Raw genomic sequence first — 18,913 nt, 5'->3', positions numbered from 1 at the left:
AACTATACGATTTCATTCTATGAAGCAGGCAAAAGATGACATCACACATTAATTGACGTTATTGCAGTAAAACTTTATTTGCAACCCCCTTCCCTCATACGGGTGGTGCATCCCATTACCATGGTAACACAATTCTCCTTATTTGTCCATTTACGGAAGCACCTGTAAATATTGCACATAGCTCAATGCTGCACATATTTTCAAAACAAAAGGGCAATATAGCAATTTGACAAAAACGCTTTTTATTTTAGTCTTCTTTTCCACTTTTACCTGATAGCTTTTCCTCCTAACAAAAGGATTCTAAAACATATTACATAGCTACAACTGCATTTGTCATAACAGTCAGTTGATGACATTCTAATTTACAGCACAAAAAAGCAATTACACATGTATGATCAAGGACACCAACATTGCATTACGATTTCTATGATTTGTGTGTTTTGTATTTTTTTATCATTCTCATTTAAATTTCCTCAAAAAGCAGCAATGGCAATGTCATAAAAAAGCAGCAAATTGCAGTTTGGTCTATATTTTGTAATTAATCTATTAAAAAATTATCACCCAAAACTTTCTCTCTCAATAAATATAGGTCATTTCATTAGAAAACATTCTGGACATTCAGAAAGAGAGTCTTTTCTAATTATGTATGTGTAAATATAGACCAATCAGCTTTCCCATTTCTCTTGTCATTGGAATTCCTGAAATTTGATTGGTTGCAAGCCTAAAAAGGATCATTCTCAATTATTGCATCAATGCAACATGTTAGACATTGCGAATTTATTTTCCATTTCTTTTATTTTACATTGCGAAAAAAGTTTCTATCAGAAAATACAGAGTACAGTCCAAAAAATATACATCCCTCTTATTCTTTACTGTATTTCCACCTTATTCCCTTAATCTATCATAGTCTACAGTGTAGCTTTTGATAACAGATTCTAAGTTAATTCTGACACTTTTAATCACAATATTTTGCAAGAGTCCTCCACCTATAAATGGTTTCATATCATAAAAATGATATAAATCTGGAAGACATTACTGTCGTTTTATTTGCGATAATTTCTCCATCATATAATTATGACCCCATTAATATGTGTTACTATTGTATTACATGTGGTACATAGTCTAATAAAATTGTTTCAAATACAGACATAAAACAACTTGACAACCGCCTTTCTCTTCCAACGGCAAAAGTAAGTTCACCGCAAAATTTTTACATCAATACAAGGACACAATAATATGCACATAAGCTGTCAATAAAGCCAGCAGCTGTTTTCTCCAAAATATTGCAGTTCACCCTGATATGAATCATAAATATCTAAAATTTTAAAAATCATTGAGTTCCTCACAAAAATTATGACCTGGCTATTTCATACATCATTTTCAACTACAGTTCTTTTTTCTCTTTTCCAATGGTTTGGCTGTCGGAGCGCTCTGGTGGAATGGCCACCATGATCGTGCACGCTAGTATAGCGAACACCGCCCCTACCACCCCCGCGCCCATCAGGTGCACCTCTTGGGCTAGTCCGCCCAACAACGGTGCCCCAATCCTCCCCATGGAGATCACAGATTGGTTCAGTCCCATCAGCACCCCCGTATCTTTATTCCGGCCTCGCTCTATTGTGATGTTCGTCGAAGCGACCCTGAGGTTCGCGTTACAGAACGACATCACGGTCTGGCAGACCAGGAAAAGCCAGAGGTACGGCGTGAACGTCATCCCCAAGATGGCCGCCGCCAACAGAACGGTGAAATGGATCATCACTTTTGAGTCGTCGCGGTAAAAATTTGCAACTCTTCCGACACCGAAGCCACTTACGGTACCAACGATGCCACTGTACGAGATAAGATACCCGATCTCTTTTGGCGTGATGTTGAAACGTTGTTCGAGGACGAGCCCAAAGTTCGTACGATAAACCAGCACGGAAAACGTCAGGAGGAATTTGACCAGAAATAGGTCCCACATATCCGAGAATAGGGCTTTCTTCAGAGAAGAGAAGAAGTTTAGGAAGTCGAAGCTTGCAGCGGTCTTCTTCTTGTTAACCTCGTTTTTCTTTTCAATGTCGATGTGAGGAACAGCATACCACACGATGCCTGGAAATAACAGACAAAATATTTGATATGTAACCAAGCCAGTTTCATATTATTGGGAGATAATTTCATCAAGTTGGATATCAGAGTTTTCTTTTATACAGTTTCACCTGCTTACGTTTTGATGCCTAAATGTATCAGACATCTTCCTCAGAGCTTTTGACTGGAGTGCTGCTTCTGGACGCTAGGTGGCGCTTTTGCGGCAATCCAGCTAGAAGCTCTGAGAAAGATATCTGATAGGCATCGATATGTACGCGAGCAGGTGAGACTTTATTGGTTGCGCAAAACAAAACTCCAATATCCAATATCATATCAATTTTTATGCAATTTTCGATACAACTATACGCCACTAAGAGTGATATTGTAGCTAAAGCATTGGTCAATTAACTTGAATTTCCAGAAAGGAATAAGGACTAGATATTCCTTAATATCTTCCTTTTCAAGTTTGATATTTTCATTGTGATTGTGCAACCCATATCTTCTTTCCCTTCGTCATTTTATTTTCAATTTCATAACTACACATTTGTTTTCTGGAAACTTTCTGGCACAAATTGCTGGTTTCTACAATGACAACAAGTCTTTATATATGACTAATATTATAGTCATTTACACAAGCATAGCTACATTTACATGTATCTTTACACATTCCCTTCATATCTGATTGAATCAATCAATGAGTATAATCTATAGTCATCCATTATATGATTGAAAATACTAACCACATTGAAGATAATCAATTTTTTTTAAATACATCAATGATAAGCCAAAATATTTTTTCTACACCACAGGAGCGGAGCTTCATTCACCATCAGATTTACTGATTGAAGATAATCAATGATTTTTTTTTAAATACATCAATGATTAGCCAAAATATTTTTTGGCTACACCACAGGAGCGGAGCTTCAATCACTATCAGATTACTATTGATTTTCTTAGGGATATGTAATGTTACTACTTACATAGATTGATGAAGAACACGGCTGACCCAGCCAGACAGACCAGTAGAAACCCTCCGTCCGTCACCATCAGATGTCCACCCACCACGGGACCCACGATGAAACCCATACTGGAGAAGGCGGTGAATCGTCCAAACACTTCCGAATGTTTCGCTTTGGGGACGATGTCTGCCAAGTACGCCTTGGATAACGTCTGACTGTGTTTGAAAATTCCTGGAGGAACATTTAAAAAAAAAAGATAACTTGAGTCCTGGCATTAAAAAAAGTATTAAGAACATATTCACAAGGAAGCATCAAATATTGATTGGGCAAGCATTGAATGGATTGTAGTGTACTGCCATCTAGCAGTCACTGAAGAAATTGCATGCTAGGGGATTTGCTTCAGGAGGGAACTGCATAGTAGAAAACTTGTTTCAAGATACCTTAAACTGTTTAAAGAAAATATAAAATTGACACTGACCAACGTTTCATTGAACACATTTTACATAAGAGCAGACGAAACCAAATGACAGACTGTGGTACACTGCCACCTAGCAATTACTGAAAGAACTGCATACTAGTCTGTTTTATTACTGCAGTGAGCATATATGACTTTGATATAACATCTGACTGTGTTTGAAGATGCCTAGAAAAAGTAAAACTGATTATTGACACTAGGATGGAATAGACTGTGGCATACTGCCACCTAGCAATCACTAATGGAACTGCATACCATTCTGCAGTTTGACGTATGGGAACAATATTATTGTATGACACTGTACCTGCCAGGATCCTGGTGAGGATGGCGAGTGTAAGGGTGGGTGCTAGTCCCAGCAGGGTGTAGCTGATGGTTGTCAGTAGAAGGCACAGTAACATCATGGGTCGCTTTCCCCATACATCACCCCAGCTACCCTGTGTTCGAGAACAACATGTACTTGTTCATCTCTTCATCAAGAATGTACATTTGTATGGGTATATCTGCCATCATACTGTCAATGACCTTTGGCTAGTAGGGGTGGGCACGGTACAGAAAATTCAGGTCCAGTTCAGGTCCAGAGGATCTGGTCCAGGTCTGGACCTGAACCTGGACCTACATGTAGTTGTCATCTATTTGGTGATCTAACTCTGACTGGTGTTATGACAAGTTGACCACTAACTTACACAGCTGCTAAGTTAGGCAAACTAGTTAACTCCCCAACAACTTGATAGCAGAGTTAGGCATATTTACTCTGCACTGCCACAAACTGACAAAGGACTACTGAAAATGTCTAAATATCAATGAGAATGCCAAGAAATGATGCAATTGTTGGGAAACTGTTTATAAAGGACAAAGGTTGAAGACAGAGCTCCCTTTACAAGCTTTTACTTTTCTTTGTGATACTTACATGTAGCATGCTAGCACAAATGTTATCAGTCAATAACATAATTTTTGTCAACATATTTGTTTTCTCTCTTCTGACAACCCAAACCTCTTGTGACTATACATGTATGTTTCTTAAAACAAACATAGAAATAGTTCATTTTCATAATATTATCATGATCTTTGCATAAAAGAGTTGTGAGTTAAGGAAATATTGCCTAACTGAATGCATTCCTTGACCAGAGTGCTGAACAGCCATCACTTGGATCCTACTACAAAAAGACACACTGTACTAAATGTAACATTCGCTGAATCAGTATTATATAGCTTAGGCAACTTAATATTTCTATCCACACACATAATAATACTGGTAAAAAATGTATGCAAAAGTCTTTGGCGACTATGAGTGTATATTATAACACAACACAACTGTGTAATCGAATATAATTTCTAAAAATAAAGTACATTTTATATTTGAGTCTAAACTGTTAAATCAAACAAAATCCTGCATTCTCCATCTCTAATTCTTAAAGAATTCATAATCATATTTCAGTCTACAATGTACGCTGAAATCTTACAATTTGTTACATTGGCTCCTAGCAACATATCATACAGATACAATTCTGGTGTTGAAATTATTTCTCTGTACTGACATCTTACACAACGTTGACATTTCTTAAAGGTCGACACTTCCTTCCAGCTACTCAGACTTAAATCTTCTTACGCAGATAAAGACCTTTTATAGATCCGTCTCAAGGACAAGGATTTTGAAGTATCTAAAAATATGAGTGCAACGGGTTTCATAATCATTCTTATCCGACAGACGAGTAAAACATGAGATATAAGCATTATTACCTTCGCAAAGAAGGTTATATTTTCGGTAGCGTTTGTGTATGTGTGTAGAAAACCAGCATAACTTGAGAATGCTAAGATGGATTGTATTGATACTTGGTATGTAGGTAGGTCTTGATAAGACCTAGAAACGATTAGATTTTGGGCCACCTAGCAACTTGTTGCGGTACTGAAGCGGAACTTCCTGTTTTGATATCTCAAGTTCTGGACATGCTGTGACTGTGATATTTGAGTGGTAGATAGCTGTTGGGACTGAGAGTAAGTGGTGTAGGTCTGAGTATTTGTGATACCTTCAAATTCTTTGCGGTCACCTTTCCGACAGAAACAAGTTAGTGTTTGCATTACTACAATTTATTCGTGAAGTGACAGACACTGTTAGATTTTGATTTCCAATGTTCAGCAAAATTCTGGGCTCTGCAAACTTGACCGAATTGAGAGTCAACACTTACAAAATGTATTAAGTAACCACCAATCAAGTGTTTGAACAAAACCATAGGCAAGTGGCAACAGGTGGTGCTACTTGATTGCAATTTCTCTTACCATCATGCAAAAAAGCAAATTTTGTGAAATTTACCATAAATAGAACCCCAGAATAGCTTGGAGTCCAGCCTTGTTTGCATTAGTCTGCTCCAAAAGGTCCCTAGCCGCCACTCCAGGCTACCCACGGAAGGCATTTCTAGCTACTGTATTTTCTTTTTTTTCCAGTTACTGAGTTAGATGTACAATAGCTGAATTGTTCTATATTCAGTCTCAGTGATTTTTATAAGTTGTAGCAGGCAACAAGTTTACAGAGACAATTACAGTGGTATTTTTGCAAAATAACCTGGGAAAACATAATAAATTTGATTTTATCCAGTTCAAGGTCTGTTCAAAATTGATTCAGAAGGGGTGCGTACTTCATATGAGTTTTTTCATTTCACTTTTCAGTCAAACAGGTTTGTCTGAGACTTGCACCAAATCAGGGGTGCGTATTATAATTTGGGTGTGTACTTTATGAGAAAATACGGTAAGTAGAAGCTTCTGCAGAAGTTGTGTCACACGAGTCAAACCCGCGTGCAGTACAAATAGAACTCCAATTAAAAACAATAAGCAAACTCCTTCCAGGTGACAGCTCATACAATACAAGACAGATGGAAAAAACTAGAAGGACATTTACTCACTGCTGAGGCTATGTTGAAACAATTCATATGGATAACATCCTCTGGGAACCCAAAAAGTGATGCAAGGGAGTGTCTGAATAAAATTTCCAAAATTGATGATGTTATGAAAATGAAAAGTAGTCAGGAAGGTTGACCAAATGACTGTACACAAAGAGTATGGTACATGTATAACAAACAAGAGTTCATATCATATGTTCTTCTTTGACTGTGGCATTCTATAAACTTACATCACTGCACTTTTCTAATATTTTTTGTTGTTGCAATTTACATGTATGGCATGCATTTACTCATTCTAAAGCTGCTTTGTATGATTTACAGTAAAGTTGAAAACTTTTCTCCTATGAAAAGGGACAAAAATTGTTACGTGCAAGGATGTCATCCACATAATCAAATCCACATTGCCTAAGGCACATTGAAGAGAATGGAAGTTAACTCTATAATCGAACATAAGTTTGACTATTGAATTTCTTGTAACAGTACTAACTGTACAATTTGAAAGGCGTTATGTCAAGCGAGTTGTCAATTTTCTTACGGCTACCTTTTTCATGTTTTTGCACATCCTTAATCCTAAGACTAACATTTCAAAAGATAGAAGAAAAACAACCGATAAGAAAACCTTCATCGCCGTAATTGTAAGCAAAAATTTGGAACTTTCTCAGTTATCTGTGCTATCAACTTTTATTCACAAATCTATAAACAGATAAATTTTCTGGCATGTCGCAATCTATTTCTAAAAATATGTACTTCAAATTTGAACTATTAACAAGAAAAACAGGCAAGAGCATACATGTATACATGTATTTCAATTTTACATAATATGCATATAAAGTTAAAGTCACTGAAGTCTGCTACACAGAAAGAAGTTTCCAAAATTCACAAACAATGAACCTGAATGAATTTCTTTCGTAAGACTTCACTTGTATAACCGGTAGAAACCAGGTGCTGAGGCACAAACTGTAACCAATCGGTTCCAATTAGTCAGACACGTGCGCCCTTTCCCGTTTTCCGCAGAGCATACTTGAATAAACTTCCCCTTGGAGGAAATTGCTGCCTGCACGGGAAGTCGTTTTCTATAGACCTTCATTTTCATTTGTCCACAAGAGCGCTTGAGTTTGACATTTCCACTACAGTGTGACAGAGTGGGTGGGTGAAGAACAGTTGTTCAGTTGGGTTAGACTCACGACGTCCAAAGGTAATGAAAATTTTTTTTTAAATTGTTGAAAAGCTGATAATGAGTAACGCTAGTTCACCTTGGGGTCACCTTTATCCGATGCTTTTAAAAACAGGGTATTTGGGGATGTCACGTCTATGGACGTTGGTTTCAAATTGCAACATTTTCAGTATATTGCAGTTTAAAACTACCATCCGTTGGCTTGATGTGCCTAAATAAGCTGCTTTGAAAAACAACGGATATAGGTTACCCAACGGATAAAGGTAAACTAGCGTTACATGTTGGAGTGTACCAAGAGGGGAATTTTTTTTTAGTTCATTTGAAATTGAAAAAAAAATTTAGTTTTACAGCTTTTTTTCTGTGCTTGATTTAGAAAAAAAATCAGGGTGTCTCTTAGGCCATCTATCCGTAATTGGATGAATCACAGTCAGTGGGAAACCCAAAGGACAAATTTTACCCAGGGCTTGTTACAATGTAGCTAGTAGCGGCTACGGCTCACATGTTATAGATGAACACCGTTATCACCCCTACTATTTGCATTACGTGTGTTGGGTTCTTTTAAAGCAGAGGTCTGATGCTCGAGGCTTTCAGCGGAAGCTCCCTGAGTACAGTCAAACATGCTCGAGCGACCACCTCTTTTTAGCGACCACCTGGCCATTATGACCCCTTTCTCTCGGCCTCGAAAATTTTCCCCATTAACGTAAGCATTAAGCGATGACCACCTGGCCAACAATGACCACCTGGCCAACGTGACCGCCAAAAATTGCGACTAAGTCCCTACCCACAACGGCCGTATTTTGAAATCTTTAGGTGTCAATAATTTTCAATGATAAGTAGCACAATTTTGTGACGAATTCGACCAGTTTGCATTGGATTTTGACTACCATTACGATGTTATGTTCAAAATAAAGATGGCGGCGGGTGCACGTGCGTGTGCTTGCTATTTGCTTTTTGACAATGAAAACTATTCAAACTATGCATCGGGCATGTTGTGAGTCGATACTCTTCTAACCGACCACCTGTCCAAAGCGACCGCTTTTGCCCGGTCCCCCAGGTGGTCGTCTTGGGCAGGTTTGACTTTATATGGGCTTTACGTCATAATCTGAAATGACGAACAAATCCCTTACAAATTCAACATGTTCAAACTTGGGCCGATCTTTAGATCAAATTCCAGTCCACAGATCCTCAGATTAAAATTTTATCAAGATAGCCAAGTGGGAGGGTTGGGCTACCGCTTGTGCCACAGGGACCTGACAGAATTGATGTTAAATCAAACCAAACAGACAACCAGAACTGTGAGATATTCAAAGTGATATAATTAGGATATGTGTAACATGCTGGTTTATGATGGATCTAAGTGATGCACTGATCTAATTGCACTGATGTTTCTTTTATTATCATCATAATGAATGCTCTTTAGATCAAATATTGCACATATCAACATGATCAAACACATCAAGAGAATGGGAAGCAAATAGAGTGACTGATAGAAAGTCAGAGTTTTTTTCAATCAGAATAATGAATATGCAATTTACATCAAAACTAATCAAAGTATGATTGAGAATTTTTATATCATCAAACAAGAATTAAGGCAACTTGAAAACAGTATCTGTAATCCATTCCTTTTAACAATAATTTATATTTCCGTGTTAGTAGACTTACGTATCCCGGCCTGTAGTTTCTATACCCCAGGCCTGTAGTGACCCTTAAGTGTACCCTTTACGGGTAGTGTCCGTACCCCCAGTAGTGTCTGTACCCCTGCAAGTGTTCGTACCCCCTGTAGCGCCCGTACCCCCTGAAGTATCCGTACCCCCTGTAGTATCCGTACCCCCAGTAGTGTCCGTACCCCCAGTAGTGTCCGTACCGCCAGTTGTGTCCGTACCCCCTATAGTGTCCGTACCACCAGTAGTGTCCATACCTCCAGTAGTGTCCTTACCCCCTGAAGTGTCCGTACCCTTGTAGTGTCCATGCCTGGATACATCCAGAAAAGCCAGGAATGCAAAACAAGGATGCACAAAATGTAATAACTTCCATGGTCTATTGATGTTGAACAAATCATCCCATCGGATTAAAAGAAGAATGAAGATCTGTTCTCTAATTGGTTAAAAGATTTGATTGACAGCCAAATCAGTCAATCAGCAACTTGATGAAGCTTGTAGGGGAAGATCAATAACTTAAGCCCTTTTTTTTCCAATGCAAACAAATCTTCTGACTTGCAATTATACTTGCATCTAACAAGAAAGAAAATATTTCCAATGCCGAGCACATTCACACACGCAGTCTGTTAGCACTAATTTGTCTGGCACAGGGTAGTTATGTCTCTGCTTGCCACATTAAACCAGACAGACTGGCTAGTAACCCTATTATGTATTGGTGCCAGTATACAATGTTGATTATTCCCTATCTTGTAAGTATGCTCCACCACTTCAGAAGCTACAAAATTTATTACACAGTACTTACCCAGACCTCATTGTTAGCGTGTTACATTATAATGTTGCTACATGTATGTAAGAAAATATAGATCCCGGGGTGTAAATGGTATACTTTAAAAACTTTGGTTGGTCATTCAAAATTTGAACTTCCAAGATATTTAAGACATCTAATACATCAAGTCAAGAGTTTGGGTGAATTTTTCATTTCATTCTGAATTATTCAAATTTTCTATGAATTTAAATCCTTGCTAATTTGCATTTTCCTGAAAGACCAACTTTGAACCCTGGCAAGGCAAACCTTTCCATCCTGCCAGTCTAGAGTTACACAATCTTCTGCTTCACATCCTGTCACTCTAGAGTAACTTTTATAATGGACACGAAAAAAAAACCTAGACTGACAACAATACCTCATTTTTCACAGACTGGTGATGACATCTTCAAATAAACCTTCCACAGAGATTGGCAATATTGAATAAAAAATCATGATATTTCAATCAAATGCATAAATTTATAATGCAGTATTCCAAACATGTCAGAATACATGTGAGAGGAATCTGTTACAGTGTGAAAGTGACAGCATCGAATAAAGAATCAAACAAGCAAACAAACTTAATTATGCAACAATCTAATATTAGTGGTTGGTCAAAAGCGCCAGGAAGTTTGTGAGTTTTGAGTGACAGCTGACCCTATCACATATTTTAACCTCTCTTTTATTCCAAATGTTCATTCAACGAAACCGAAAGAATCACTCTGTTTAGAGAAGTCACAAAGTATTATCCCAACTTCCCCACATTGACAGACGAACAGAAAGCCACTTTTCTCTTGAAATCGCAGAACCCACAAATTTTAGAAAATGTGGGGCTTTTCGTCTCCCTCTGCTTCCAAAAATGAAGTCAAACCCAACCTGTTTAGAAATAGCCAACACTAGTATTAGATTAGAATATTGTTTATGACTGTCCATTGTCACTATGTGTATACCATGTACTTGCAATTAGCCCTCGGGCACAAACTTGCAAATAAACTTATTTATTCCCCTCATTTCTTCTCTTCAGACCTTGAAAGGAATTGACAGCACATCAGCACCCATACAGCCATTTCTTTCTCTCAAATCTTCAATGACCTTTAAGTGCCACAAGTACTCTACTCACAAGGTAGAAACACTTGGCAACTAATCGATGGACTGAGCAGAAAGCCATTATGTCATAAAGACGGCACATTTGGCAGCTCGTGGCGAAAGACGAGATGAAGAGGACTGAGATAGGCGGATATGAGACCTGTCAAACTCCTTGAATTCACTTCTCAACAGCCTGAAAAGTATGAATTTGAAAGTCAATAGCAGGAATTCAACGATATTATTGCTAGAGACCTCAGAGGAACGTGACAGAGATTTTCAATTCAGTAAATGCATGTCTAAGGCCTTAAAGAAAATTAATGCTGAAATGTTTCCAATTACAATCTTGACAAAATAAGGGTTCTACTTGAAATAGTTTATAAATTGATATTCTATCATTTTCTACTTTCTATCAATCATTATAGATTTTGGCTAATACATTTAATACAAAATTAAGGAAACACTAAGGGACTGTCTTCACACTCTGGTACTTTCAACAAAATATTGTAAATAAATGAAAGAAATTGAAAAAGATAATTATTGATATACAAGCACAAGTATATTTTGACATACAGAACAAATAAGTACAATGTTTACCATTAATTTCTTTATTTAACATGATATGCTAAAACAGTGTGAACACTGATATACAAAATGCACATGAACAGTTCTCTATTTTCAATTTCATCACTCAGGCATCAGATCTGATTGAAGATTTTCTGTCCCTTGACAGCAGTTGACCCCCCCAAAATTGCTAGGGTCAGCAGGTTTTTCCTAAGCCATTGTGGTAACAGGAAAAATAACATTTTCTTCCCTATAGATGCTTTCTTTTCTTTCAGATTTAGGGTGCTCAGAGGATGTTATCCATATACAGTAAAAGCTGCTTAATTGCACACCCCATTTGCCAGTGAATTTCCTGCAATTATCCGAATGCTGCAATAATGTGAAGTTATTAAACTGGGCCGCACCACCATGGTATTCGGGGATTTTGTGCAATAAACAGAAGTGTGCAATTATCCGCTGTGCAATTAACTGGTTTCTACTGTAATCGAAATGGCCTAATAGCAAAAAACAGAAGACCTACAACCATCAAGAGCTGCAAAAGAATTTTCATTAACATTACCCTCACTAAACATAATGGTACGGTCCAAACCCCTAGAATGCAAATGAGCCCTAAATTCAATCAATTAAAATCCAGTTTATCTCCCCGCTCCTATCGTCAAGGCCAGTCACGACGTCATATGTCAATCTGGTTTTGTCAAGTATTGTGTATAGATACCACCAACCGATATGGATCAACACAGAGTATTTCACGTGGCCTCGAAAATCAATAGGTGATGTCCCGGGTAACAAAGCGTATCCTTGATGCGCCCGGAACCATACAGCTTCTGTCAATCACTGCGGATAGGGGATTGATACTACGGAAATGAAATACATTTTAGCAAGGACACATTTTCAAGATATGGGGGTTTTCGAAGTATTCTAAGTTTCTGGTTGGAACAATTCTGTGGTTTGAAAATGGTTTGAAAATGCATTTCCAAGGTATCATGATTTTGCAATGTGGCAAAAAAACTTTAAGAAATAAAAGCACTGTGAAGAGTTCACGATTCACTTATTCCAACAGTTCTCATTGGAGAAAAGTTACCATGTGGTTAGTAGTAGTAACAGAACTGATGGTAAATACATTCACTTGCAATGTTGATTATTTCCAGTAAAAATGATAATGTTACATGAATGACAAAGTATACAGTATACAAATGAATGAAATGAATAGAGTTAGATAAATTGTCAATCTGAATGTAGAGCTTCAAATTTGCAGTTTTGGCACCTGAGACATGTTCGAAATAGTTTGTAAATGTCTTAAGAGCCACAATTTGAAGGGGATCCGCCAGCCTTCTGCCATGCAAATTGATGATGGTGGTCAAAATTAGTTCCGGGTCTAAAACTTCAACATTTTTTTTCTGGTCAAACAGGTAGAAATCCTGGCAGTTTTCAGGAGGACATGGCAGGGGATAGTTTCTACTTTCTGATTATGGCCAAAAGAGTTTTTGTGGTTATCAGGAGTTATAGATTTAAAGTTGGGACTTTTTGTCCTCAGGACAACTGTCAAAGGAAAGTGAGGGATCTTGGGTAGCGGTGGGGTCAAGAGATTAACATTGTTTTGCCGGCGACAGTTTTTTTTTTCAACAGCTGAGATGACAGGATTTATACGAGAGTATGTTTCTGTGCCAGTAACGTCAGAAAGTTGAACTATTAACAGTTGCATTCTCCTCTTTAATGCCCTGAAACGACCTGATAGCAGGTGATAGTAGGTGACCTAAGCTTGCACAAGTCAAATCCTTCCAAGAGATTTTTACTACATTGCTGTTATAAGCTTCTTAGACTTATTGTAATCCTCTTCCTAAGATCTAAGGTTACACACTTTAAGACTCTTATTAATAGGTCTTATATAAGATCTAACGTTAAGCACTTTAAGACTCTAAGGTCTAATATAAGCTGACAAGAAGTACATTGTACCCTTTAAGAAAGATAAAAATGGAAAATTCTCTTACTTTTTCTTTCATTATACGACAGCTCTCATCTGAAACACTAGCTTAGAAAGACAATACTGAGTGACATGATTTCTTTTTTACCTTAAAAGTTTGTAAAAACAGAAGTATTGTTTTCTGTTTGTTTGTTTGTTTGTTTGTTTGTTTGTTTGTTTGTTTGTTTGCCTTCATGTGTGTGAAAACTTTGTCTAGAAAGGGCTGAGTGCAAGAATGGCCACAGTGGGAGAAGAAATGGTGTAACCGGAGACTTGCAGGATTGGAGTTATATTTTCACTAGCATTTCTTTGTGTGTGTGTGTGTATGTCTGTCTGTCTGATACTGCTCCCCGATATAACTGAGCGTCTTTAGTGCTTCTTGCTTGAAGTAAGTTAAAGAAGGGTGTCCAATTTCTTATTATTTCTAGAATGGCATGTCCAAAAGACGCATGGGCGCATGCCTGGCTAAAACCCTGACAGTTGATATTCCACATTATTCTAATTTTCACATACGAGATTAAAACCAAGTAACAACAATTCAAATTGTTGAGGCCTCAACTGTTTTCATCAGTCAGAGAGAGGATTGGGTCTATGAATACAGGATTGCAATTGGGGCATCTACATGTAATTTGTACCATCCCCAATAAATCATACTACAGGCTTTGGGATTACCTAATAAGGCCATCATACTTACACAGGAAATACGTGTCAATTATCGACAAGTGGTTTCTATTAATAATCCGTTGCTACTTGCACGTGTATGTACCTACCTGCCTACCTAGTGAATGTATGTGTACGTACCATCTTTTAATTACTGTGGATCTTGACATTTTTGCAGTGGTTTATTTTCAATTTTGTCATGACTTCTTATCCTGAAATCATAATAATACACCATCTGTGAATGTATGTTTTGTATTATTAATATTTTGTATCTTTATTATGATAATTATACTTGTTAACTGTGCTGCAGAATTGTAAAAATTCTAAACTAACAAAAAAGCATTGCAAAAACTTCAGGGTCTGTTCTCTTCCCAAAATGCAATTACCTCCTAGTGGATACATGTATACTGCAACAGTTACTTTCTGAAAATTTTGTATTCCCATTTTTTCTAAAGACCTCTACAACATGAGTATTGTACATGGTGCTGCCAATCACTTATATATGACTACAAAATTGTTTCAACAGGGAAACAGAAAAAAAAAAACCTCAGTTACCTCTTTACCATAGAATAAAACCACTACGAATGTAGCCAGATTTAACTGGTAGACAAATTGACAGTACCTTAGTACATAGTGCTAATTTTTCTAACAATGTTATATACTCAGAGACATCCTGCTTTTTAATGAAATCGAAGGGCAATTTAGTTTCTTGTGTTTTCTAATGAAAACATTCTATGATAAGTTATGTATGAAAATTAGAAACAAATCTAGCCACAGACTAATATACCTCAAACCAACATTCTAATGGTCATTATTTGTACATGTATTACTGACCAAAAGAACTCCCAATCAGAATAACTCATGATCATTAGAGGAATCCGATAACAATGCAATACCCTAGCCTCTAGATTACCTAATCTCAGCGAAAGATTAAGCATGATCAGCGTCAAAATCCCTGGGGGTTACTACAGATTGACGTTAGCGGTAGCGCGCGTATGGCCCACGTGAATCGTAATCCGGTCATCAGAGGAGCGCAGCAAGCATCGATCTTTCAAGAACTCGTTGAGATCCGCTAATCGCGGCCCTTGGCGAGCGGCCAGGTGCCCGCGTACGATAACTGATTGCTCGAGAGTGGCCGTGGGAAATCACGCCGTGTGCGCCGCTCTCTTGTCCGGGTTGAAATACTTTTTTTCTGCATACCTGTACTGGTGCGGGTAACATTGAAAATTACCTGCACCAGACAAACTTTACCTGCACCACTCTGAATTTAGGAAGTATGGATCTTATTGTTCAGGAGCCATTGCTTATTTTTTTCTTTTCTACTTTATTGGTGGTAACATTCAATGCAGCTAATAGCAATCCACATACATCTACATCATAGGACATCTACATCTACATACATAAAACCCTGTACATAGATCAGTGCAGGTTAGGTGCAGGTAGACATCAGAAATACCTGCACAGCTACAATTTTACCTGCACTTACCTGCAGGTGGTATTTCGAGCCCTTGATACGGTATGGGACGGCTGATTGGGTATAATGGAAGTCGAGGGAATCATTAGGAGAGGACATCATTGGTGGAATGGTCAGGAGGAAGTAGTTTGGTCTGAACCTATCATTTCTCCATGGCTCAGGTCGGGAATAGCAATATAGGCACTCACTCGGAAAATTATATCTGGCTACAGGGCAAATTCTTTTTCCATCAAAACTCATTCATACTTTTTACCCACATGTTCATGTACAGTTACGTTGCTTCATACTCTTCTAACAATCCATAAACTCCTGAAAAAAAGTTTAGTGCATTTTCAAACTACTATTTTTTCCAAATTTACATTTCTATAAGAGGACAAGACAGTAGAGTAATCAACATCTAGCATCGTCTCGTGATATACAATCTAGATCCTTTATATGTTATTCAGTGCGTAGTCCAGTATTTAGCGGCCCTGCCTCTGGACCAAGAAGCCATGACATTGATTCTGGTTGTGTCGCTCACCTGACATGCACGTTACTGGAAAGGGTCGTACATAATGTAGTCCTTTATATAGTACAGGCATTAAGCCATGGTTCAATATTCATTGTGCATGTGGCAAAGAGCTATGGGAACTTCCACAGTACAACAATCATCATCATCATCATCACGGGCTGCTTGCCTGGACCAAATTAATTCGAAGGTACAACAATAAACCTGTAAATACTGTACATAGCGACTGTCTTCTCTGTCACAACTAGTGGAATGGTAGCCATTTAGTGAGCTAAACTGGATCTTGATTTTCCACATTGCTGTACAATACATATATTTAACTTTGAACAATTTCTTTGAATGTATACTTGCATAGTTTGAATGTATACTTGTATAGCATTACCTTTCAAAGGCAACAGGTTTCTTTCCATCCCATACATACATGTAACACGTACATGTGCATCCTGTTCTACTATACAAGTATTATAACTCAAACATCCTAAACGTTAAAACTCAACTACTAGCCGAAATCAGACCAATAAGACTTACTATGAGTGGACTGGAGAAGAGCTGTAGTCCTCCATATGTTGAAGCTGGAAACAGAAGAAACAAGACATTTGATACTAGACTAAATAGCTAGTTTCTTTTCTGTGGTAGTAACAATATTCTGCAGACACATGTATACCTGTCTAGGGTGCTGAAATGTAGTTAGTTGTAGAGAATGCTATCCACTTGGTGTGAATAGCTACACTAGCTTGGTCAGACCCCATCTTGAATATGCCATAATGCAGCATGGGATCCTTATCAGAAAGACCACATTTCCAAGCTCGAATCGGTCCAAAAAAGAGCGGCTAGATTTGCTTCAAATGTCCCGAACTGTCCAAATTCTCAGTCAAGCGCCACTAAACTAGTCTCGGACCTGGGTTGGGATTACACTCAAAAATAGAAGAACAGCCAACAGACTTACCATCCTCCAGAAATCTAGACAAAATCTCCTAGCCCTACCGGTGGATTACTACTTGCAGCCGAACCCAAGGCAATCTAGACATAATCACCCAAACTCATACAAACCCATTAAGACTATTAAAGACTGTCTCAAATATTCATATTTCCCAAGAACCACTATCGATTGGAATACTCTACCATATTCAACCATCCTTCAAGCTAATCCCGTTAAGTTTAAGGAGGAGGTGTTGCAACACCTGAGGAACGGCCAATAAACAGCAGCACTACACCCTGGATGGTTTGCCCCAACATAAATTAGGGGTGTTATCCAGTAACCGAACAAGAACAAGAATACCGGTACAGAAAATTCAGGTCCAGGCATGGTTGGACAAGTTTTCTAAATTCACTGATTGTCTCAATCTCAATCTCAATCTGATACTAAGCAAAACCCTCTGTGTGGGCATCTCACTCAGGGGAGGTGCAGGTCATGTGTAACTTTAAGGGGAATTCCACTCCACACGGGAGTGTTATTTTCAGATAGATATTAATTTTAGGAAGTAATAAATACATACTACTTCACATCATACGATAAAGTAACCAGTGCCTCAAAAGCATTCAGTCTTCTACTAAACTCCCCAAGTACCTGCTAATTGAATTAATCCTATGGTTGAATACAATGCAAAATTTTTAGGTAATGTTACAAAGCTAATTTCAGGGGCGCTAAGAAAGATACATCTTGTTATGTGTTCTTTGATATCTCGTGAAACAATTGAACTTCTTGGTGTGCTTAGCGCCCCTCATTTATGCCGAAATTATTCACGATAAAGGAAGTGTCTATATGTATAGGGAATGCATTGGTAGGGTCTGCATGGGTTTAGTGAGTGTCATATTGTTTTACAAAACACACATCGCATAATTTATCCCAAGGTGAATTAAACAAAATTCGGCTGATGATGTATTCATTGACACATTATCTATTGGAAAACACCACCCCCTTCTGGAGTGGAATCCCCCTTTAACAATCATGGTCAATTGATCATACTAAAATCTGTTCAGATACCATGGCTATTATTTTGTAAGTGGTAACAGCCAATGCAGCTAGTATAAGTATCTATGTCATGAAACATGTACATGTATATATAAACCCAACTTACATGAACCAGTGCAGGTTAGGTACAGGTAGACATCAGAAATACCTGCACAGCTCCAATTTTACCTGCACTTACATTTTGTACCTGCATATGCAGGTGGTAATTCGAGCCCTGAATGTTAAAAAAAACATGGAACCAAAGACAACTGGAAAAGATATACACATGCAGTGTATGGAAGCATTTTTTCAAGGTGTAAAATGTGACAATAGACCATACCTAATGCTCCCATGAGAGTTGGAGAAGCTCCCATGTGTTTGGCATGTCTGGACAGTAGTGGGATGATCATACTCACTCCAAACAGGTCCTGAAAAACATACCAAAATTCACACTATTATACAAAGTCAGTGCAGTGCAGTACATGTTACAAACAATAGGAGGCGCTCTTCTGGTACCATTCAAGTACTGTGTACATTTGGTGCTTTGGCTACAAGAATAAAATTGTTGGTTCCTGATGAATCTATAAAGATACTCTTGATAAATTGGGATATTGACATAAAAACACTCTTGCAAAATATGTACATGTAAGGAAATACTGTATACTAAAGTAAAGAATTAAGGGTTAATGA

General features: G+C 37.9%; 1 protein-coding gene across 1 annotated transcript in view; it reads right to left on the bottom strand.

The window, feature by feature from the left end:
• Positions 1-52: 52 nt before the first annotated feature.
• LOC118422815 (major facilitator superfamily domain-containing protein 9-like) overlaps positions 53-18,913 on the bottom strand; it is a 27,223-nt gene continuing 8,362 nt past the window's right edge. The window contains exons 2-6 of the mRNA XM_035830592.1: positions 18,564-18,651; positions 16,801-16,844; positions 3,803-3,932; positions 3,045-3,254; positions 53-2,088 (exon numbers count right to left, since the gene is read on the bottom strand). Of these exons, the coding sequence (XP_035686485.1) occupies positions 1,385-2,088; positions 3,045-3,254; positions 3,803-3,932; positions 16,801-16,844; positions 18,564-18,651 (1,176 nt within the window). The 3' untranslated portion in view covers positions 53-1,384. The remainder of the gene's footprint in view (positions 2,089-3,044; positions 3,255-3,802; positions 3,933-16,800; positions 16,845-18,563; positions 18,652-18,913) is intronic.

Source organism: Branchiostoma floridae, chromosome 9, assembly GCF_000003815.2.
Source record: "Branchiostoma floridae strain S238N-H82 chromosome 9, Bfl_VNyyK, whole genome shotgun sequence".
Classification (NCBI taxonomy): Eukaryota; Metazoa; Chordata; class Leptocardii; order Amphioxiformes; family Branchiostomatidae; genus Branchiostoma; species Branchiostoma floridae.
Note: the sequence above shows the minus strand (reverse complement) of the source record. Positions and strands in the feature narration are given on the sequence as shown.